The following is a 24,533-nucleotide window of genomic DNA, read 5'->3' on the forward strand; positions in this document are numbered from 1 at the left end:
TACTTCCTACCCAGCCTCCTCCTCCTAAGCCTTCCGCACTCATAAGGAAATTAATTCTACTCATGAAAGCTGCCGGTGTCAACTCAAGTCCCCAAAGTCTTGCTTCCTAATACTCCCTGCACCAGGGACTATATTTCAACAGGTAACATTTGGGCAGACTCAACACTCACTTTTGATAGCAAATGAGGAAAGAAAGCATGTAGTGTTAGCTTTGCCCACACATCTCTTTCTTATATGTGCAAGTAAAACACAATCCTCTCCAACAGTCCATCTCCTCTTCTTCACCACAAGATGTCTCTCCTAATAGCTTACCTAGAAGTTGGCTCCCTCTGCACTCTACCAGGCAATGTACTGCCTATCCCTAAGGCAGGGCCACTTGGGAGCAGGTGCCAATTATGACCTAATTAGGAGTCAGGAAAATCATGTGCAGAGAGAAGGCCTCATAAGACATGCACTATGACCCTGCTGACTAGTCAGACCTGAGCAGGAAAGGAAGGGAAGCAAGTGCGACTTGCATGATACCTGTTTCAAACTGTTTCACTGACAAAACTAAACAAAGCAATGCACAGTAGCTGAAGGGTAACAAAGTATCAAAAACATCTTTAAATTGATACACACAGTAGTGGGGCATATAAAATAAAACTTTGTGGCCAAAGAGCCAAGCTCCTCTCATTGATTTCCTTGGACTATACCCTTTGTTTTAGTCAGGGTTTCTATTCCTGCACAAACATCATGGCCAGGAAGTGAGTTAGGGAGGAAAGAATTTATTCAGCTTACACTTCCATACTGCTGTTCCTTACCAAAGGAAGTCAAAACTGGAACTCAAGCAGGGCAGGAAGCAGCAGCTGATGCAGAGGCTATGAAGGGATGTTTCTTACTGGTTTGCTTCCCCTGGCTTGCTCAGATTGCTCTCTTATAGAACCCAAGACCACCAGCCCAGGGATGGCACCAGCCACAATGGACCCTCTCACCCTTGATAACTGAGTAAATGCCCCACAGCTGGATCTCATGGAGGCATTTCCTCAACTGAAGCTCATTTCTCTGTGATAACTCCAGCCTGTGTCAAGCTGACACAGAAAATCAGCCAGTACACCCTTTTAGTGTGTCTTCCAGCTCTGGTTTTTGTTGTTGTAATTTTTGTTTCTTTTTTGTTTGTTTGTTTTTGCTGTTTGTTTGTTTTTTAGATTGATGCTTTTCTTTTTTATTGAATGTCATCTTCATTTATATTGCCAATGGTAAAAACCTTTCCAGATATCCCCCCTCCCCTAAGACCCCAACATCTCCCCCCTCCTCTTTCCCCCTGCCTCCACTATTATGCCCGTCCACCCAACATACTCCCTCCTCCCCCCCTCGGTTTCCCTTTGTTGGAGCCTCTGTTGAGCCTTTACCTGACCAAGGACCATTCCTCCCACTGATGCCCAACAAGGCCTTCCTCTGCCACATATTTGGCTAGAACCATGTGTGTCCCTTGGTTGATGGTTCAGTCCCTGGGAGTCTTGGGGCATCTGGGTGGCTGAAATCATTGTTCTTCCCATGGGGCTGTAAACCCCTTCAGCTCCTCTGGACCATCCTCCAGCTCCTCCACTGGGGACCCCATGCCCAGTTCAATAGTTGGTTGTTAGCATCTGCCTCTGTATTTGTAAGGCTTTGGCAGGGCCCCTCTGGAGACAACCATGGTATGCTCCTTTTGGTATACACTTCTTGTTGTCCATAGTAGTGTCGGGGTTTGTTGACTGTTTTTAGGCTGAATCCCCAGGTAGGGCAGTCTTCCGGTGTCCTTTACTTCAGTCTCTGCTCCACACATTGTCTCCCTTATTGCTCCTGTGACTATTATGTTCTCTTTCTCAGAGGAACGGAAGCACCCTCACTTAAGTCCTCCTCCTTCTTGAGCTGGGTGAATTGTAACCTTGTTTATTTTGAGCTTTTGAGCTAACATCCACATGCATACCATGTGTGTTCTTTTGTGATTGGGTTACCTCACTCAGGATGGCACTTTTTAGTTCCATCCATTTGCCTAAGAATTTCATGAATTCGTTGTTTCTAAAAGCTGAATAGTTCTCCATTGTGTAAATATACCACAGTTTCTGTATCCATTCCTCTGCTGAGGGACATCTGGGTTCTTTCCATCTTCTGGCTATTATAAATAAGGCAGCTATGAACATAGTGGAGCATGTGTCCTTATTACATGTAGGAGTATCTTCTGGGTATATGCCCAGGAGTGGTATAGCTGGGTCCGCTAGTAGTACTATGTCTAATTTTCTGAGGAATCGCCAAACTGATTTCCAGAGTGATTTTACCAGCTTGCAATCCCACCAACAATGGAGAAGTGCTCCTTTTCCCCCACCTCCTCTCCAGCAACTGCTGCCCTCAGAGTTTTTCATCTTAGCCATTCTGACTAAGAAAATTGATTACTTCTTACATTTCTTCATAAAAAGAATGAAGCTCCTGCTGCTCCTACAGGGCTGCTGGGCCTCTCTTTAGGGGTTTTCCCTCTCCTTTTGCTCTCCCAGCTTCTCCTTAGGATCTCTCAGTTAATTCCTTCCTTTGGGTTTAACAGTATCTCCTTAAAGTATGACTGCAAATTCCCTCTTCTGGGGTTCTGGTGACAGCAAACAATGACAGGAACTGCCTGCAGTAGGCCTGGGTGCAGACATCTCAGAAGCCTGTGGCAGCTCCTTGTAAAAAAGGATGGTGTCTGGGACCCTGAGAAGCAGGACACACATTCTTCCAGGGGACTTGCCATCTGAAATAAGGGAGTGCCTGCAGTAGGCCTGGGTGCAGACATCTCAGAAGCCTGTGGCAGCTCCTTGTAAAAAAGGATGGTGTCTGGGACCCTGAGAAGCAGGACACGCATTCTTCCAGGGGACCCGCCATCTGAAATAAGGGAGTGCCTGCAGGAGGCCTGGATGGAGACATCTCAGTAGCCTGAGGCAGTTCTTTGTAACAACAGTTCCTATTTCTCCTAACCTTAGCCCTGGACAACAGCTATACAGATTTCATTTTTGTGTGACTGCTTTTTAGTTGGCCTTGGTGTACATAATTATTCTATTATATCTAACTTTCTTACTTCTTTCTCCTTCTGCCCTGGCAAATTCTGTGAAGCTAGATGTTCCCTGATGTAATTGCAATTCTTAAAGAATTAAAAATTGAGGCATGGGACATAGGACAGCACAGTTCTAATGGCCCAGGTACATGCTGTGTGATCTCATCTTGGAAAAAATGTAATAATTGCACAATGGTAGTTCCAGGTTAATGCTTGACTTGCAAAGAAAGTTTGAGGAAATTATTAGAAAATGAATTAGAGCCAACATTGGGGCCCCGAAGAAAGAAAAAACTATTAAAGTTATGAAATAAGTTTTGCACAACATTTCAGGGTGTTCCTGAATAAGCAAGTATAGAATATGTAAAATATTATATTAGTAAAACTAAGTCCAAACACTGGGACTTTTGGGAGAGTCATTGTGTACAATGTGCAGAAGTGGAAAGCTAGGGGAACTACCGAGTTAGGGGTTAACTTGATTCTTTCTGGCCACTGCCTGGCAGCTTTGCCCATGTCATTTATCATTAGAGCTTCACAAGAAAATGCAAATAGCTGGCCTTGGAGCTCTGAGCTCTGAAGTATAATAGTTAAAGGGAAAGTTTAAATCATGGTAAGTTTGCAGTTATTATTATGGCTATAGGCCTAGGATTAGGGAAGCTTGAAGCTTTGGGGAACAATTTTAATGCTTGATTCTTTGTGCGATGTGGTTATTCTTTTGAATTTGATTTGGCAATGATTATACAATGTCTTTTTTTTAATCTACTTTGGAGTTTCAATAAAAGACTGGGGCAAGAGAAAAACAAGAGCGCAAATAGGAAGCGAGTGAGGAGTATGTGAGGTGACTGTGGAGCGCGAATGAAGAAAGAGGGAGAGCATGAGAAGGGCATGTGAAGAGAAATGTGAGGTGTGTATGGAGTGTGTGTGTGTGTGTGTGTGTGTGTGTGTGTGAGTGAAAGGAGAGTGCATGTGGTGTGTGTCTGAGATGTGTGTGAAGTGTGTGTGTGTGAGTGAAAGGGGGACCCACAGAGGTGTGTATGAGTGTGAGAGTGCAAGAAAAGAAAAGCACACAGGAGGAAAACAGTTCTCAGGAGAATGCAGAGCATGTGCAGCCTCAAGCTGAGAGCAAATGAGCAAGAGAGAAAGAAAGCCGAGAATGAGAGAGAGGAGAGAGAAACTTTAAGCCTTGAAAATTTCCCTGCCATCTTGCACCCAAAAAGTAGTCTGTTTATATTTATTATGTGCCTTTCCGGTATTCCTGCTTCCAGTTGAGAACTCTGATCCTGTGTCGAGGCTGGACCCCGACACTGGGGTTTGATGTGAAGTCAGTGGAACCTGACTTTTGTGTGCACTCTAGAAATAGGTAAAATAATACTTATTATCATACAAAACCACCAATAACACAAATGTCCTGTGAAAGTTGAGCAAAGAAAACTCTCCCTTAAGAAATGTTGATGTAAACTAACTCAAAGGTATTTTTGGAATTTTTTGGTTTGTTTGTTTCTTATTAACTTGTTGGGGCAATTCATGGAGGGAAGTTGAGACAGGGTTTCTCTGTGTAGCCCTGAGTGTCCTGGAACTCACTTTGTAGACAAAGCAGGCTAGCCTCAAACATAACAAGATCCACTTCTCAACTTCTGGGATTAAAGGAGTGTGCCACCACCACCAGACTTGGCATTTTTTCTTTAAGTTTGCTATTGCTTTGCCTGTATATTGTGGTTTCCAATTTTGTGGGTTTTGTCACCTTTGTGTATGTGTGTGTATCTGTATGTGTATGAGTGTCTCATGCCCTTAATTGTTTTTGTTTTATTATTGGTGATTTGTTTCACTAGAGAGAGAGAAAGAGAGAGAGGGAGGGAGAGGGAAAGGGAGAGGGAGAGAGAGGGGGAGAGAAGGCATGGGGTTGGAATGATGAGATGGTGAAGAGGGTTTGGGAGCAGATGTAAGAGGGGAAACTGTGGTCATAATATATTGTGTGGGAAAGAATATTTTCAGTAAAAAATTAGAAATTAAGGAAGAAATGTTAGTGTGTGTATACGAGCTGAGTGAGAGAAGAAAGGCGCACTGAAGGCTATGACACCATCTTGGGGGCCAGCACTGAGACAGAGTGTGGTCTGGATGAAGCAGGGAAAAAAGTTGGCATACTGAATGCACAAACTAGCCAGGCTCAAGGTTAGAGGTAACAGTCCAGGATCCACTCTGGATCTTCGATTCAAATATGTGTGTTGGCTGAGCATGGAAAGGAGGTTGTATTCAAATGGGCAGAAGGACAGAAAAGCAAGAATAACAGAGGACAGGTGTCCTCAGTGTTGCAGTCCCTTTGCTGTCTCTGACTCAGTAGCGCCACCTGCTGTCCTGCTTCCTGTGCACTTACTGTTTATGTCAGAATGACAAGGTTCATGGGAGCCCTGCTTGGAGAGAAAGACCTTGTCTCAGGAACAGGACAGAGAAGGCAAGTGCTTATGCCAAGAAATCACTAAAAACATCAAGGAAGTAATAAAGAAATAAATTAAAGATGTTTTAGCATTTAATGAAAATGAAGGCACAACATACCCAAACTTATGGGACACAATGAAAGCAGTACTAAGAGGAAAACTCAAAGCTCTGAGTGCTCCAAAAAGAAACTGAAGAGAGCATACACTATCAGCTTGACAGCACATCTGAAAGCTCTAGAACAAAAGTAGCAAATACACCCAAGAGGAATAGGGGCAGGAAATAATCAAACTTGACTGAAATCAATGAAGTAGAAACAAAAAGAACTATGTAAATTATCAACAAAACCAGGAGCTGGCTCCTTGAGAAAATCAGCAAGATAGATAAACCCTTAGCCAGGCTAAAGAGTGGGCAAAGAGACAGTATCCAAATTAACAAACTTAGAAATGACAAGGGAGACAAAACAACAGAAGCAGAGGAAGATCAAAAAGATCATCAGATCCTACTGCAAAAGCCTAGTTTCAACAAAACTGGAAAATCTAGATCAACTGGCCATTTTTCTACAATCGTCTTTCCTCTGGTCAAAGCAGAATCATACAAAGAAGTCATAATATTTAGATGCAATGGTGAATCTAGGGATCATAGTAATTTGGATTGGCTCCTATCGTCCGGCTATAGAGCAGTTTCCTGATCCTTTTTGGAAAGACTGTCATCAGTGTGGGTTTCTTGAACCTTGAATCTCCAGATGTAAGCACCACCCTGGATGGAAATGAATAGCAGAGTGAGGAAGAGAAGCCCATGGCTAATCCCGGGAGATCAAGCGCAGCTGCCAGAGTGGGGTCTCATTTTTCTGGAACTGGGGACCAGGTGAGTGATCTTGAGGTCTTCAGGCGCTTACGAGAGCAGGATCCTGTTGGGCTCAATGTGTTGGAACAAGAATCATTTTGAGGCGGAGGGGTGAAAGGTTTGAGGTGAGACAGGTGGACCCAATGAGAAAGTCCCTCAAGTTTAGCAGCTGTGGGAGTCATCAGAGTTACCTTGAAAGAGCCCTGTCATTTAGGAAACAGAGAGAGATGAAGGCTGATTATCTGGAGGGGAGAGAAGGACTATGTCTCCAATGTTGACAGGCAGTAAGCAGGGAACAATGTGTGGCTTTGGTAGATGGCAGTCAGAAAGGTCCATGGGAGAGAGCAGAAGTAGCAAAGTAATGGTGCGAGCAGATGGTCAGGGTTGGGAGAGCATTTAGGTGAAAGACCAGGTGGTAAGACCGGAAGTCCATACATGAGTTCAGAAGGTAAAGTGAAAGAGATGCCTGTGAAAGAGTGGTTTGTAGGGAGTGATTAGTTCTTTCTACCTTTCCTGAAGACTTGGGAGTGGCAGTGAATATGAAAATGCCAGGGGATGTCTGGGGCTTTAGATAGAGTTTGAAAAAATTTGGTGGTGCATTCAGGACCATTGTCTGTCTGAAGGGAGACTGTCTTCTTCTCTTGGAGAAGATCAGAAACAGTCTGAGCCTTTTTGTTGGTAGTGAAAAATGCCTCTACCCACTTGGAGAAGGTGTCTTCTAAGACACCTTTGACAGTGGGTATGTGGTAAAGTCAAGTTGACAGTCAGTTCCAGGAAGAGAACTTCTAGCCCGATGGGTAGGAAAAGGGGTGGTACCATACCTGGAGTTGGAGTCCGACATCTGACAGATTTTGCAAGAGGCAGTTTTAGATTTTAAGAAACTTAAGTCCTCAGGAGTCAGCTGTAGGTGGGTTTTTAACAAAATAAGATAACATTTGGCAGTTAGGATGAAAGAGTTGGTGAAGATAGAACAGAGTTTGACAAGAGTGGGGATGTGGTTTGTAGTGCAAGAATGTCCCGGGGAGAGTGAGATGAATCTAGGCCCCTATGGGCCTCAGGTCTAGCTGCTTCATCAACTTGGTTGTTTCCACTGGAGACAACAGAGTCATCCGTCTGGTGGGATCTGCAACGGACAGTCCCAATAGCTGTGGAGAGATATCCTTTAGCATATCCATAGTTAGGTTTGCATTAGTTACTGATCCTCCTTTTGTCATAAGTAACCAACAGTCCTTCCAGACAGCACCGTGGGACAGGAGGATATAGAAAGTGTATTTGGAGTCTGTGTAGACACTGAGAGATTGTCCCTGTGCCAGTTAAATGGCACAGGGAAGAGCTATTAGTTCAGCCTGTTATTCGTGTTTAAACAGGGAGGGCCTGTGCCTCAACCACCTCTGTGTCTGACAGTATAGCACAGCCAACTCTCCTGTATAAAGACCTTCATTTAAAAGGACCTGCCATCTGTATACTAGGTATAGATGGCCTGAGTCAGTGAATCCTCATGTATGTGTGATGGATTAGGCAGTAATTCCACTAAGGGTTCAGTGCAGGAGTGAGACAGGGAGTGGTTAATATTTGGTCAAGAGAAAAAGAATGAAATTATTAAGAGGCAGGCATGATTGGAAAGTGAGTGTGGCATCTTCTATTAGTACTACCTCAAGAGAAAGAACCCTGGAGGGAAGTAGAGACTGCAAGCCTTTGTAAGTAAGGAGTTGTGACAGGTTATGAGAAGAGAAGAGGGTTATAGGTGACACAAAAGTTAGTTTTTTTAGACTCTCAAATAAGGACTTCAGTGGCTGCAAAGGTATGAATACAAGGTGTCCATCCCTGGGTGCTTAGATCTAGTCTTTTTGACAAGTAGGCTACGGGTACAAAAGAGGGTCCTAATTGGTAACCTAGGACTCTGAGAGCAAATCCCCGAGAGCAAAAAAGAGCAAAAATCTTTTTTGTTTATGTAGAGGGGAAAAGGACGACTCAGGTCAGGGAGGAAGATGTAAGGCTGGGGCCTTAAGGAGAGCCTGTTGGAGCCATTGAAAAGCCTTGGTAACAGCTTTGAGAAGAGGTTCCTGGGTAGGGCCTAACGCTCCTTCATATAAGGGGTGGGAAGAAGGAAAAAGGAAGGAACCCAGGAATGTAAAATCTGGGAATTCCTAGGAATGATAAAATCTCTTCCTTTGTAGAAGCAACAGGTAGAGACTGAATTAGATTCTTTCTATCTAAGGTAATAGCCTTGTGAGTTGGAGTAATTTTTAGTCCCAAATAGGTGACCTGAGGAGTGGACAGTTGAACTTTAGAAAGTGAGACATTGTAGCCTTGACTGAAAAGGGAATTTAGAAGAGCACAGTTGTCAGCTTGGCTAATTTTTAGAGAGGGACTTCAGAGAAGAAAGTCATTTACATAATGGACAATCTTAGATTTAGGGAGAGACAGAGAAAGTAAGTCAGAAGCCAGGGCCTGGCCAAATAGGTACTGGCTGTTTCAGGATCCCTGAGATTAGTCGAGCAGTCCAGGTGCAATCAGTAGAAAATGGGTGTCAGGGTCAGTCCAGGTAGAGGGGAAGATGTTCTGTGACTGGACATCTAGAAGGGTAGAGAAGAATGCATCCTTGGGCTCTGCGGAGGAAAAATGAGAAGTCCCCAAGGGGATGGTGGAAAGAAGTGTATACAGATTAGCCACAGCAGGATGGAGCAGAACCACTGCACAGTTAATTGACATGAGGTCTTGAACCAGGTGATAGGATCCATTAGGTTCTTTAACTTCTAGTATAGGGGTGTTAGAAGGGGAAGAGGTGGGATGGAGGAGTTTTTCCTAAGAGATTAGAGATGATATAGGCTTAAGTCTCCTGGGTCTCTGGAGAGAAAGAGGGTATTGAGCTTGGGTGATGTACTGCGTAGAGTCCAATAACTGGATGGCAGCAAGATGTTTAGCAATAGAGGATTTCTAGGCAAACCAGATTCAGGGATCTACTTGAGAAGCTGGCAATAGAAGCAACATATAAGAGTTAGTAGGTGAGTGGCTAGGAGGAAGAGGAGAGGGGCTGCTAGAGATCTTGGGTTCACACAAATGGGGCAGGCAATAGAAATAGAGGCTCCCAACTTAGCTAGAAGATCCCTTCCCACTGAGGGGTCAGGACTCACTGGCACTCCCAAAAAGAGTGGGTTAGAGGAACACTCCTAAAAATCCAACTAAGTGGTGGGGGTTTGGTGAGGAAGGTCCTACCCTGACATTAGGGGATGAGGAGAGGTGGGTCCCCAAAACACTGTCAGGACCAAGTATATGGTACCAATGTCCAAAAAGGAGTTGAGCTGCTCAGATACCATGATGACTTACCCAGGGCTCCCTGCTGGTGATAGACTCAGGTCAAGGGAACTCAGGCTTTTCAGTTGCCCATAGCCAAGCCTAGGAGGTCTGCTGGAAGGTTACCTGGGCATGATATCCCCCTCTCCTGAGTGGCATAACAGCAATCTTCCAACCAATGTCCCTCCTGATGGCACCATGGGCATGGCCCTTTTGGCTTTCAGGAGTTAGGGCAAGCCCTCGCCCAATAAACTTGTTGACGAACTTATTAACCCATATGGCAGTGGCCATGCTACCTAGTGGAGTTCCATATGCCCTGCACTGGCGGCTGCGGTGTAGGCTATGGAGCCTCAGACTGGCCTGTGCAGTTCCTAGAAAGTCCAGGATTTCAGCACCATTGTTAGTTGAAAACAGCATATTCAGGGACAGATTATGCCAAGACAGCAGAGTTCACACTTTGGAAGATCTTTATTGAAAGAGAAGAAGCAAAGAAGAGAGAGAGAGAGAGACAGAGACAAGAGAAACAGAGGAGAGAGAGGGGACAGAGAGGGGGGATGAGAGAGAGGAGGGAGAGGGGAGAGAGAGGAGAGAGAGGGAAAGAGAGAGAGAGAGAGAGAGAGAGAGAGAGAGAGAGAGAGAGAGAGAGAGAGAGAGAGAGAGAGGAGAGGGGAGAGAGGGAAGACAGACAGACAGACAGAGAGTCACAGAGAGTCACCCTAGGGTCGAAGTTCTAAACTGGGGCATCAGTTAGGAGGCCAGTCATAGGGACCATGGAAAGTGCATTCCCTAAGCCTATAGAGGGTGACCAAACCTCCTGCAGCGAAGGGGCCCTGCCTGACGACTAGATTGAGCATTACAAATCTATGGATGTTTGTGTAAATGTCTGGGGGATCCAGTGGCAGGAAAATTGAGATTGTGCAGCAGATGGACCTGTCAGGATGAGGTGCCGTCCATGTGGCTTAACTCACAGGGCAGTGTCCATCCCACATGATGGACTTCGCTGTGCTCCACAGCAACGGCTGCAGTGCAGGCTATGCAGCCACAGACCTGCCTGGGTGGTCGCTAGCCAGTCCCAGGTTTCAGTGCCCATGTTAGTGGAAAACAGCATATTCCTGGACAGATCATGCCAAGTTCACACTTTGAGAGATATTTATTGAAAGGGGAAGAAGCGAGGAAGAGAGAGATGGGTCAGGTTCCTGTCTTTTATTCGAGCCATGACATATGTAATGGCAGGTGATGACTTGCAGGTGATACAAGTAACACAAGGGACGTGTGACCATTGCCATGGCAACAGACACAGGAGGATGCTATCCCCCAGGGATGACATCATTGCTGGAATCAGAAGCTGTCTGTCAACAGTTGCTGATGCTAACTAACACCACCAAGCTCCGGTGTTGCTCTGCTGTGTGTCTACTCCAGTCTCCATTGGGTCGCTGCCCTGGGTGCACCCACAGCTGGTTCTATCAGAAAACCAAGGGGCCTGTCATTTTTAGAAGTACAAAGCCATTTAGCCTTTTCTTGCTTTTACCCATTTTAACTTTAAGGGTCTGGCCTTCAAAAAAACAGAATAGACATTAAAGTCTTTTCATAGATGAGGGAATTTGCTACAAAACCCTAGCGGGTCCTGCCATCCTCTAGAAGCCCCAGAACGATGCTTCACTTGCTGCAGGAAACGTCATCTCATTCCTGCAACAGTCAACAGTGACTGGAGCATCAGCCCAAAGCAAGTCTATCATACATAAAACGATGGATTATTAAAAGTAATTCTTTGAGGACAGGGTCTGAGGAGCCCAGCATCAAAATGAAGTGTATGGGTTTCATAGTACAATCAACAGGTCAAATGCTATCCTTAAATAAAAGTCAAATGCTTATTGTTTGTGGATATTTTAAATCACTTTCATATGTGTTTATGTGTGTTATATATCATTTGATCATATGTGTGAATACATGTATACATGTGTGTGAAGACTGGGGGTAAAATGTTTTCTTCAGTGACTATTTTTAAATGTTAATGATTACTATTATTATTAATTTTATGTATATGGCATTTTCTTGTATGCACGGTGTACATGTTTCCATAAAAGTCAGAAGAAGGTGCTATATCACATGAAACCGGACTTAGAGAAGGTAATCAAAGAACTTTAATTTGGTTTGGTTTGTGCATCCTCATGGTGGAGCAAATTCTGGCGATTTATTCGTCTTGCCGGTTCTTGGTCTTTTTATTTATTTTTTCTTGCAGCATCTGACTTTAGGAAGGCCACAGCTGCCAATCTGTTTAAAACCCGAAGTACACGCACCCCAGCATATGCCTCCATTGGCCACACATGTTACTGGATTGTTGATTCTTTTAGTAAAGGCTGGAAGATAAGTAAGAAAAACACATATTAGAGTTGAAACCTTCAGGTCAGAAATACAGACCAGTGTGCTATGATTCTGAGTAAATCCCAGCAGGCTCCCTTTCCTCTCCCTGCAAAACAAACAAACAAACAAACAAAACCTGGGGTGTCTGTTTTAGCAGGACTAAATCCAGTTCTGGCCACTGCTACTGTGTAAAGGGATGCTGGGTTTCCTAGCACCCAAATGTTGAAGGGTCTGCTCCTCCCCTGACTGACTGCAACTTTCAGGGCCATCAGGCTAGATCTCAGCAAAGATGCTGTGTGAGTCCTCAGCTGCCTCCCAGGAGCCCTGGCTCTCCTTTTCCACACACAAGTGCCTTGTGCTAGCATCAGAGACAGCCAGTGGGTGTGAGTGTGTACACACATGTGTGCAGATACACACAGAGGCCAGAGGCTGGCCTAAGATATGTTCATCAAGTGCTCTCTGCCTCAGCTTTTGAGACTCACAGTGAACCTGGAGCTCACTGAGTGGTTGTGACTGACAAGCTGGCCAGTGTGCCTCTGGGATGCTCCTCTGTGCCAGCATTACAGATGTGCACCAGTTCTCTCTGCTTCTGCATGGATACTGCGATCCCTACTCAGATCTTTATACTTGGACAACAAGCGCTTTTGGTCACTGAGCCATCTTTCTATTTTACACTAAGGTATTTTAACTTCCAGGTACCTATTTTAAACAAGGGATTTGACTCAACCCTCCGGGTGCAGCACTTGCCTAAATGATAACATGATTCCTAAGTAACCTTCAGTGGAAATCAAAAGTCAAAACTAACTTTTTGATAGTTTCTAATGCCTAAAATCAGCTCTTAAACTCATCGTTCCTTCTTCCCCTCCCTCTTCCTTCACATTCATCTAAATGACAGAGTACGTGTTTGTGCAAATCATGGAACAGAGATGCTCCTCTGTAAATCAGAACCCATGGACAAAATTGGTGAAATTATGTCTCTCTATGTAATTTTTGTTTGATGCAGTCTGAGGCCTTTGCTTCTTTCATTCATTTCCTGTTCTCTCGTGCTTGTGTAGCTCCCTCTCCTGAGTTGTGTGCCCCTTTTAATGTTTGCCTAATGACAAGGACGAAATACAACCTGGACCTGGAAAGATGGCTAATCAGTTAGGAGGTCATACTGCTCCTGCAGAGGAACTGAGATATCAGGGAAACCACATGTGCCTATAACTCAATCTCTGAGAGATTAGATGTCCTCTTACATCCTCTGTGAGTACTGTAAGATGTGGCATATACCCATACACAGATGCATACATGAACACATAATTTAAAAGAATATAAACATTTCCCACAAAATATAATGTAGGTAGAGTTTGGGAAGCTGTGTTCATAGCCTCCCTGAGCTATAATCCTTATTACCCCCGTAGACAGTGTGTGCTTAAGAGTCTTCCATAGGGGAAGGAGGAGAGGAAGTTCTCAAATAGAGGCTGGGCTGGTTATTCTGAAGGGTTCTCTAGAGTAAGCAGAGACTCTACTCCTTAAATATAAAGATTTATAAATGAATACCTTTTTTCAGATACAAATCAAATATTCTTCATGTTATTTTTGAGCTACCTATAAGAAACTCATTTCATAATCTTAAGCTTAGCAGCAGGAGTTGGGAAATGGAAGTCAGGTGCTACAGATCAGCTCAGAGTGAGTCTACATCAGGCTCCTTCATGTTAAAAAGAAAGAGTCCTGGGTTTGTTTCAGCAGTCACAGGATACACATTGTCTAAAATGTGCTTAGAGAGAAAAAAGGAAGGCAGTAAATGGATTACAGAGAGACAGAGAGACAAAAAGACAGGCAGACACACAGAGAGAAAGAGACAAAGAGGGGGCTGGAGAGATGGCTCAGTGGTTAAGAGCATTGACTGCTCTTCCAGAGGTCCTGAGTTCAGTTCCCATCAACCACATGGTGGCTCACAACCATCTGTAATGAGATCTGATGTCTTCTTCTTGGTGTGTCTGAAGAGAGCTACACTGTATTCATATACATAAAATAAATAAATAAATATTTTTTAAAAAAGAAAGAGACAAAGGTGCGCACACACACACACACACACACACCAGGTAAGGAGCTGTCTCTCATTTCACTTTGGGACCAGACTATCCCCCTGCCTCACCTCCAAGTGGAGACAGCAGCACCAGGAGAAATGCGAAGAGAAGGTAATGGATCCTCATGACTGAAGCCTGGTGAGTTGTAGAGATGTAGAGGGACTGGAGCTCAGGGCCTTATATAGTGCCAGGTGCTGCCTCCTGTGTAGGATTCTACACTGACTAGAGACCCGGTAATTACAATTATGAAACACAGAGCACCTTATCTCTCTTGTCAAGGAGTTTCCCTTTGAGAGCACACTCAGTGACTCTTATGCAAGTATGGGGAACCCTAAGTGACTTCCTCCTGCACTGCTCACCAAGAGCACCTTTCTGCCCGACTACTTAGGTGGGAGAGACCCGTGCTGTCCTGGGACAGACTTGCTGGTTACAATTGGACCTTATGTGCCTCAACCTCAGACATTTGACTTGGTCATCTCAGAGTCTGACAACAGGCTTAGGCCTCAGTGGGGACTCATTTCACATAGATTCATCTGGGCTTGAGCACACACAGCTGCTGGAGACAACAGAATGTGAGCCAACTCAAGCTTCCCCAAGCTTTTCCAGGTCAGAACATGGGCCTAGTCTCACAGATTTCTCCAAGTTACTGCACAACAGTGAAGTTCATTTACTCCCAAAACCTCCAGCAACTCACCATCCACTCAATCTGAGGGACATGGAGTCAGATAGGGGTGCTGCTTCCTCTCTCAGAGAAAGCAACGTGTTGGTGACACGTTACCTGATCAAGGGGCCCCATGCCCACCTAGAAGAAACCAGTGAATAGCTAGCTCTAGCCACAGGTGATGGGCAACCCATGGGAATTGCTAACCTTTGGGTCTGTGGTTCTCCATTCTCTGAAATAAAGTGAGAACCAAGATGCTTTTTGGAATCTTTTATAAGAATAGGTGACAGGGGGCTCCAGTCCTTCCCACCAACTCCCTGTTGCTCCTGCTCAGACCTCACTCTAAGGGGGGGGGGGGCATGTGGCTCACCTCAGTGTGAGGTCTCGTGTGGAGTCTGTAGCCCAGCTGTTCATTTTTATCCTAGAAAACCATTGACAACTATCAAGACATAACCCATACCAAGAACTGAGAAATGAGGATTTTGTAAGGAAAAATAATTTATGGGAATCAGGATTTCTTCCTCCCAACAGAAAGATTAAACAAATAACCACAAGAGCAGATATATATAAATTATGAACAGTTTTAACAAAAGCTGTTCTGTGGAGTTCCCAGCAAAGAGTTTTGAGGCTGGAGAGTGAATAGTTGGGACCCACAATAGAAAGCCTCACTCCCACCTCTGTGTTGCGGAAACCCACAGTATTGGGCTTGTAGAAGTATTTTTAAACTGGCATACAGAAGAGATTTTAAAAGAAAATCAGACACAGTAAGTATACATATTTGTGGACTATTTTGTACTATCTCAGTATATACATGTGGTAGGCAATGATGAATTCAGGATAATTAATATATCTGTCAATTCAAATGGAATAATTTTATGATAATTTTATTTTACTAAGAGTAGTTCCAATCCCCTCTCATTATCTTCGGTGATACCAACATACAATGGATGCAGTGGAAACCAGGCCTAACTCTCCTATCTGTTTCTAAACACCAACCTCCCTCTATTCTCCTTGCCCCTACCTTCATCTGGTCATTATTAGCCTGCTCTGCAATCTGAGGAGTCCTTAAGTGCATCTGGTAAGTGATCTGTAATAATTCTTTGATCCAAAGAGGAAGTTTCTGATGGATTAGAGAATGGCGGGGCTGGGTTAGGGCAATGTTGCATGCTATAAGCACGTTCTGTCTGGGAATGGAGCATTGCCACACGCCATCTCACCTCTCTTCAAGACTTTGCTTCCCTGAGTGATGCAGGCGTGTATTGAGAAAGCATGCCTACTCAACCCCAAAGCTAAGCTATCTCTTCCAGGCCAAGGAAGCACAGACAAAAACTTAATGTGGAAAGATCATTGTCTGTAAAGGCTCAGCCTGAATTAATACACCATCCCTCCCCATTTGCACAATTTCCTCACTTTCCACAGTAAAAAGCAAACATATTCATTTTCTGTCAATGTGGCCAAATACTTTTGACAAGTCAACTCTGATGGAGGAAAGGTAATTTGGCTCAAGGCTTAGAGACTCAATCCGTGGTGAGTGGGCACTACTGTGTTGTCATCTATCATAAGCCAGGACATAAATGGCAAGGAGCATATGGTGAGGTACTCACCTGCTAGGGAGGGGCTGGGTATGCCCATATCCATGGCTGTGCTGTGTGTCCAAATCCCTAGCTCACTTCTATTAGGCTCATTTGCAGAATGTCCCACCATCATCCAGATGGGTCTCAGGCTAACAAAACTTTAACATGTGTCTTCTTGTGGATATTTAGGATCTCAGCCAAGTCAGGTAAGACAGTGAATAACTCCAGTGGTTTGCTGCTAGGTGTGTGTCCATCCCCGAGCCCAAGTAGTGAGCTGTGTGTGTGTGTGTGTGTGTATCCCAGCCCCAGTGGTGCGGTACTATGTGTGTTTAACCCCACCTCTTATGGTGTGGTGCTCTCTGCTCACCAGAAAAGAAGTAGGTCATCAGGACTTGCTTACCTTCTGGGTTTTCAGGGTCTAAATTAGTATATTGTAATAGGGTCTTTGTAAAGCACTAGAAAAGTTGAGATAGGTTTTGTGGTTTTTCCTGGAGTTTTTCCAAATGTACCAGTTTAAGAGCTGGCCTACAGATACTGTCCAGGAGACAGGGTATGAATCTATTTCTGGCTAAAATACTACCTGGGCAATTTTAATTCCTTTGAGGATCCTGGTCAGGTACCATCTCAGATCTGATCGGATAGGCGGGATCTGTTTGATGAGTCTTGTCTGCATGTGTTCCTGCCTGCTCCCAAACTCGCCTCCATTTGTCAGGAAGTAAATTGTATGCACATCATGGAAAGGCAAGCTATAAGACTGAGTAATATACTGAAATTCTTTAACAAAGGATTAGAGGTATGGGATTCCAGTCTGTTTTCTATTTGAGAAAGTCTACTTAGTGAGAAAGGACATACACTCTGATTAGATCTACTTAGCTACTTCCCTTAATGACAGGATTGATGCTGGGTTATGATGGGTGGGGGAGAGAAGTAGGAGATTTAGCTATAGACTTAGAATGAGTGGTGGGAGGGCTGGAAGTAAGTGCTAGTACAGAAGATCGATCAGAGAGGCCTGCAGGGCACAGGAGGAGGGGAGGAGACTAGAGAGGTTGAGCAAGAAGGCTCTGGGGAAGTCTGGTGAGAAGAGGAAGGTGAGGAGGCTGGGGTTTTAGAAGAGGTTTTAGAGACAAGTGTGCAACAGTAAGGGAGTTATTCTTTAGCTGGGTTGAGGACTGTAGTGTCATCTAGTAGAGGTTTCATAGCTAGAAGAAGTTGAGTTAGGACAAGAAGAGCAGAGAGAATGTTTGGATCTAAGATATGTCAAAGCTTGGGCATAAGGGACCTCTTTCCATTTACTGGACCACTGGCAGAATATATGAAGATCCCTGAAAATGGTAGGATCAAATGTGCCATTAACTGACCATTCGGAGCTGTTGTCTAATGGATATTAAATCTATACTTTACTGCAAAAGCATATAAGCTTGGATAGTCTCATATCAGATGTTAGTTTCAGAGATTTGAGATTTTCCGGGTACATCTCCGAGGGCAACCTGGAGGCACAGATGAAGCCAGTTAGACACCCGTGAGGTGGCAGGGATGCTATTGGACTATTTGTACAGGCGTCCCAAGAAAAAAATTCAATAAGTAGAAAATAAAAGCTAGATCTAGACTTGCCAGGTTGTCTCGTGGGTGTTAGTGGCTAGTGAGTCCAGGACTCACAAGAAAAAAATCAATTTACCTAGGCTTAGGATTTATGCAAGGCAGCAAAAGGAAACAGCTTGTGATATCAGATAAGATAGGAGTGTCCAGGGATGGCCTGAGAGGGAGAGTTTATGTAAACTACTGTGGGGGGTGCTAGAAGAGGGGAGAGAGAGAGAGACAGAGAGAGAGAGAGAGAGAGAGAGAGAGAGAGAGAGAGAGAGAGAAGTCACCCAAGGATCAAAGTCCTAAACTGTGGTGTCAGCTAGGACACTGGTCATTGGGACCTTGGAATGTCCATCCCCTAAGCCCATAGAGGGTGGCCAACCCTCTTTGGGAGAAGTGGCCTTGTCCACCAACCAGAATGAAAACCTTATCATTCCACCAATGCTTTTGTGGTGGTTTTTGCGATCCACTGGCAAGAAAAGTGAGATTGCACAATTGGCCAACCTATAAGATTGAGGTCCTGCCCATGGGTCTTAACCCACATAGTGTGACTACCCCACATGGTGGAGTTCCCTGTGCTCCACAGCTGTGTCTGTGGTGCAGCCTGTGAATCCACAGGCCTGCGTGGGTGGTCCCTAGTAAGTCCCACGTTTCAGCACCAATGTTAGTTGAAAACAGCATATTCCTGGACAGATCATGCCAAGTTCACACTTTGAGAGGTCTTTACTGAAACAGGGGAAAAAGCGAGAAAGAGAGAGATGGGTCGGGTTCCTGTCTTTTATTCGAGCCATGACATAGGTAATGGCAGGTGACTGCCATAGTGGCCCAGTGAAGTCTGTAATGTTGATATTTTACAGACAGAGGCGAAAAAAGAAATATCTCCTGGGAATAATGGAACTCTCTGTAAATTTAGAAGCTGAAAATCTCACCTGGCAATTTACTATATTCTCTTACTTTCTGGCTATTTAAGATGGGCCTGTAGTTCTCAAGTAGCAGTTTGCCCTGACTTCCTCCTTTTCTCTCTTCACAGGGATTCCTAAGGCCTGGCTGATAATCCGGTCTTTGAAGTCTATTCATTGACCTCTAAACCCCCTTTTAAGAATTGCAATACTTTGCCTCATAGTTGTTTACATAATTACAACCTTCCAACCACATGCAGGTTTATATGGCTGTGGGTATGTGTATGAGGATGGCTCTGGCACTCTGGTACTGAAAGCATTGATTAAGTCACGAAGTTTTGTTTTACAAAGTAGAAGGCTAAAATGTTAGATAAGGATTTTTAACAAGAACTTGTTAAGACCCAGGTGGTATAAGAAACTTCAAACTCTTTGAAGGTTTACTATATGTAGCCGCCAGCAGCTACATGTAAACCGGGTTACCTGTTGAGAGAATTTTGGGGTCATAGGGAAGAGCGGCGAAAAGAAAGTACGGCTAAGTCAATGTTCACTGATCAAAGCCGTAAACTTTAATGGCGCCAGACCTTATAACAGTTCGGGCAAACCCTTCCCCCCAGACTCCAGGCTGAGTTCCGGTGGAAGTTGTCTAGCTTCTCTTGGAGGTCTTCGTCTTGACTGCTCCGGCAGCTGGGTGGGTCACCTGTTTAATTCAGGAATCCCTATACCTGGAGGAACAATGAACTTGACCTTTACTACGTGCACTCCACCCTAGGTGGAGCAGGATCCTGGCTAACTGGGAGAAGTTAACCTTGACCAAAGTCAAACTCTGACCAAGTGCAAGACTGCCCCAATATGGCTCTGTACATGTCCTCCCTTTTTTTATTAATTTGAACACGAGGAGGTAGAAAACAAGTGGATAAATATCCTTCATAAGAAGGCGGGCCTTAACCAGGAGGGGAAGCATTGACCGTAATTCCTCTTAAATATTGTATAACGTCTTTTTCAGAGGAGGGGTAATAGGCTCCCTTATTATTTTAAGGACAGCCTCTCGACGTTAACCCCTATGCAATTAGGTGTACTTCCTGGGGACTCAGAAGCAGAAATTCACCTCCCCATGCAGTGCTTTGCCTCGCACGTCTCGCTGGTACCCATGTTTGTTCAAAAACAAACACACATAGATCTGAGTTCTATGTGGCTCCCTCTTTGGAGATCCACTTGTGTAAGTTTTGAAGCCAGGGGGGTCTGCAAGTGTCTTTAACAGACATGTAATCTCTCCATCCAGGTGAGCCTGGGTGGAGACAGCCAGTCTGCTTAACAGACAAGGTCAAGAGTTAAAGGTGGAATAGGATTAACTTGTCCCAGAAGTATCCAATTCAGTTGTAAATTAACAACTTTAAGGACCCAAGGCTTGGCCTCTGAGGTGGGAGAGGTAGCCTTGTGAATCAAGAATTAAGCTGTTACTTCTCAGGAAAAGTGGAGACTATATGTTAAATTAACACAGCTGGCTGAAGATTGTTAGCCATCTTCAAAATTGGAATCTTCAATATTGGGATTATTTCTAGACTAGTCTATGGTTAAGTCAGCTGAACACAATAAGGAGAAGAGTCATTTTAACTCTTCTTTAGATTAATTTTTCCTAAGCTAGCTTAACAGTCTCTATTTTCTGTCCCACAAAGTCTAAAAGCTTGAAGCTAGGCAATTTATCTAACCTGGGACATTTAACAATTGAGGTAAGTCAAGAACATATATCCAATATAGCTCTTATGTTACCATGGTCTGGGCATTCAGCAAGCACACAGTCAGCATATCTTCTGCCGCATTCTGTGGAAAAAACAGAGGACATGCCTTCTCCCCCAATATTAAATCAGGATCATGGCATATGTTAGTAAGTGAATTCCTTCATTTCACCTAGACATCAATATGTCTAATTACAAGATGTCATATACATTTAGCAAGGAGTTTCTTGGCATCTAAATTTTAAAATTTTCTTAAAAACATGCAAGTATAATATAAATGATATGTACAGGGACACGATTTCCCCTCTCTTCTTTCTTCCAAGAAGATATTGTTTTATTAATTTAAGTTGGAACACAAAGTATAAACCATAACATAGGCAATAACTATGTAATTATATAAAATATAGTTGCTTTTTCTGTTAGAGCAGTTGCAACTAGACAGCCTAAAAATGAATCATTAGTCACATGTACATATTTTTTTAATCTTTTAAATTAGAAATATGAATATCATTTATCTGTAATAACTAAGTCCTCTAGGATTAACACCATTACGTGGTAGAGGTAGAAATTGAGGACATCAAGAACAAATCTTTATAATTTGATGTGCACAAAATATAAAATTATTTCAAATACCTAAAGGACAGTCATTTAGAGAATATATCCTTTGTTCTTAGAAATTTGAATCACATTTGTACAAACTGTAGAAATTAAGAATTAGCAGTATTAAAAATGGACCAATTTTAAGCAATTATAAACCATGAGCTATGTATATCTACTATTATTAAAAGCTTGACCTTTAACATCTTAAAAATAGCTGCTATAGCACCCAATTCAGGTATCTGTGTTGAAGCAGGGAGAAACTTAAAGGAATAAACATGTGATCTGATAGTACAAATTATCTTTTGGATAACAATTATTAATTTTGCCTAAAAATGCTTGCCATGTAATAGATCAACCATTAATAATAAATTTGATTGTTGCTTGAAGCAAGGAACAAATGTTTCCTACCTTGAAAACAGAGGTTTAAGACCTTCTGTGGCAAGCTTAAAATGAGGTAAATATAAGATAAAGCCAATTAATATATCCTAACAACCTTTGAAAGCCATTTACCTAAAAATTCTAAAAGTCTATAGGAGCAAGGGCCTGTAACAAACATTCTATGAACATTATACACTGAAAATTTTAAGATCTTAACTTCTAGTATTGAAACAGAGACAAAACACTTTTTCTCACAAGACATAAGGCTGTTAGCCATTCCTTGAGGCAAAACTTTCTAATGAAATTGTTTTGTTGTCTCTTTAAAATTAGAAGCAAATGCTTTTATAATTATCAGAATGTAAAGCAAAAAACCAACCCTTTAAATTTACAATAATTTTATAGGGAGTAGACAGGCCAAATGTTAATGCTTTTATAGCCTCCTTGACCTTTCATAGATTTGAACTGCATTTTAACCCACACCTGGATAAGTCAAAAACTTTTTTTTTTTTTTTTTTTTTTTTTTTTTTTTTTTTTAAAAACCAAACACTCCCTAGGTGGGGCCTGTAAGGCAGAAACAATTTCTCAAAACTTCCTCACTAGCTTCCCCTGAGGCAGCTCTAAGCTTTGCATTAACTCAAATGTAAATTTTTTATCTGCCCTAGGATCCACCTTGAGTCCTTGGCAAGGACATTGTATGAGATTCCTCAAATGTAAATATCTTCTAATCTGAGCCTTTTATCTAAGACCAGACCCAAACCTACAAGGACAATTTAAGGATTAAACAAAAGAAACCTGTAATTTCATGGTCAAAGGAACCTACTTGATATCAAATACATTTCTACAGAGATATCCTTTTTAATCTTGGAGGGTTAAATTTTGCTCCTACCATTGTAGCCTATAAACTTGTGGAAAAGAGGCAATGGGCCTCTAAAACCCATAGCTGTATCACTCTCAAAATTATCTTAATTACAAAATGTTAACAATTACGAGCCTGCAAACTGAAAACTGTAGCCAATGACACACTGATTTTTATTGTAACTCAATGTTTTCTTGCAATATTAGAGCACAATTGTAATTTTGGAAGCAAATCTCAATTTTAAACAATCTATTTTCTTTAAAATTAATGGCAAACACATATTTACAGCACAAGGTTTGTATGCCAGTTCTTATGTTCAAGTGTATAACAGTGTAACTTATTAAAGAGACAATATTTTAGATCTTAATCTTCATTAAGTCTAATCTCCAGGCCAAGATTCACATGAAACACCATGCCAATTTAGGAGCGTCCCAAAGGCCTGTATTTCCTGGATTGCGTCATGCCACGTGGTGTTCAAAATGGCGACTACCCTAAACTACCAGCCTTAATCGTCATGCCACGTGTTCAAAATGGCGACTACCCTAAACTACCAGCCTTAACCTAACTTTTGTTAATAACATTATACCTTTTAAATCATGTGCAGTGACTTAAGCCAATACTCTATAGTCAAGACATGTAAAATATACCTTTAAATCCAATTATAAACAAGAACAAAGCATGAGTGGCGTTAGGCCACGTGTAGTTAGTTAAGATAGCTCTAACACTGAATCACCAGTTTTAAACTAACCTTTTCTTAATAACACTATACCTTTTACATAATAACCAATTAATTTATAACTCTTTAGTCAAGAAATGTAAAGCCTTATATCATTAAAACCAATTAGAAACAAGTATAAAGCGACTAGATGAATTTCACAAGCCAAACCAAGGTCTTCCCAAATCTTGAGGTTTCTGGGCTTTTAAGAGCGGCTTTTTCCCCAGCCATGTTTCTGTCTTGGGTGAGTGAGCTACGCTGCTGCAGCGTGGCTTTGAATCAATCCCCACACAAACTGTGGCTAGCTCAAGAGGTTACCAGCAGATGTAATCTTTACCAATTTTTCTTTTTAACATGAAACAGTCATTCACACAAAGACACAGAGAGGACATAAACATACACATAGACAGTCGGTGCACCGGGACAAACACGGAAAGATACACAGAAAGTTAAGCGTGCTTGTTAAGCAATTGCATCCATTTTCCTCTTTAAACAGCTCTTAGAAGCTGTGGACATATGCCTATTTTTAAAAACCCCTTTCTTTTCGCCGAAATCAGCTCTTACGAGCTTTGGGCAAATGCCTACCAAATTCCTTCCCCATATTTCCCTATCTTATCAACCCAAGCAGTCCTGCGCTGGGTCCACGCAGTATGCTTGAAAAACTGTATCCATTCCTTGCACTCACAACCATAGACACGAATTCACTAGTGCTAGTTTTGCCCTCTATGTTGCTTACCGTGCGGACACCATTAATTTTCACCTTTTCCGCGAAGCTTCGCTGGATAGGGCTACCTCAAGAAATTCTCTCGTGCCAGGTCTTCCCACGTTCAGGCGCCACTATGTAGCCGCCAGCAGCTACAACTATAAACTATGAGTGACTCTGTATTCTAATCAGGAAGTTTGATGGCATCTGTAAATTGATCTTCTGTATCTGTTACTGAGAAACTTTGTATCTGATTGATTTTGCATTTCCTTGTACCAAATGGCTATGATAATTGTGACTGACTAATTGGCTACATCTTTTGAAATGGTAATACCAAATCTTCCTGTATAAAAATCCTTGCCTTAGAGCTCCAAAATACATTCAGATTCAAACCTACACTGTGTATGTGTGGTTTGTTCTGTCTGTCATCTCAGCTGGACCTGTGCCTTCCTGGACCAGAGAATCCTAGATATCCCACAGCAGACCCAAGGTCTGTAAAAGGTGATGACTTGCTGGTGATGCAGATAACACAAGGGGTGTGTGACCATTGCCATGGCAACAGACACAGGAGGGTCCTATCCCCCAGGGATGACATCATTGCTGGGATCAGAAGCTGTCTGTCAACAGTTGCTGATGCTAACTAACACTGCCAAGCTCCAGTGTTGTTCTTCTATGTGTCTATTCCCTGCCTCCATTGGGGAGCTGCCCTGGGTGCACCCACAGCTCTGGTTCTATCAGAAAACCAAGGGGCCTGTCATTTTTAGAAGTGCAAAGCCATTTAGCCTTTTCT

General features: G+C 43.0%; 1 protein-coding gene across 1 annotated transcript; it reads right to left on the bottom strand.

The window, feature by feature from the left end:
* Nucleotides 1-11,738: 11,738 nt before the first annotated feature.
* Nucleotides 11,739-14,336, bottom strand: LOC127668559 (beta-defensin 4-like). Its single transcript, XM_052162199.1, has 2 exons — nt 14,112-14,336; nt 11,739-11,967 (listed from the first exon to the last, which is right to left on the bottom strand). Exons 1-2 carry the CDS (start codon nt 14,167-14,169, stop codon nt 11,834-11,836), a joined length of 192 nt encoding a protein of 63 aa, XP_052018159.1. The 5' UTR covers nt 14,170-14,336; the 3' UTR covers nt 11,739-11,833.
* Between the last annotated feature and the right edge of the window lie 10,197 nt (nt 14,337-24,533).

Source organism: Apodemus sylvaticus, chromosome 18 (assembly GCF_947179515.1).
Source record: "Apodemus sylvaticus chromosome 18, mApoSyl1.1, whole genome shotgun sequence".
Taxonomy (NCBI): Eukaryota; Metazoa; Chordata; class Mammalia; order Rodentia; family Muridae; genus Apodemus; species Apodemus sylvaticus.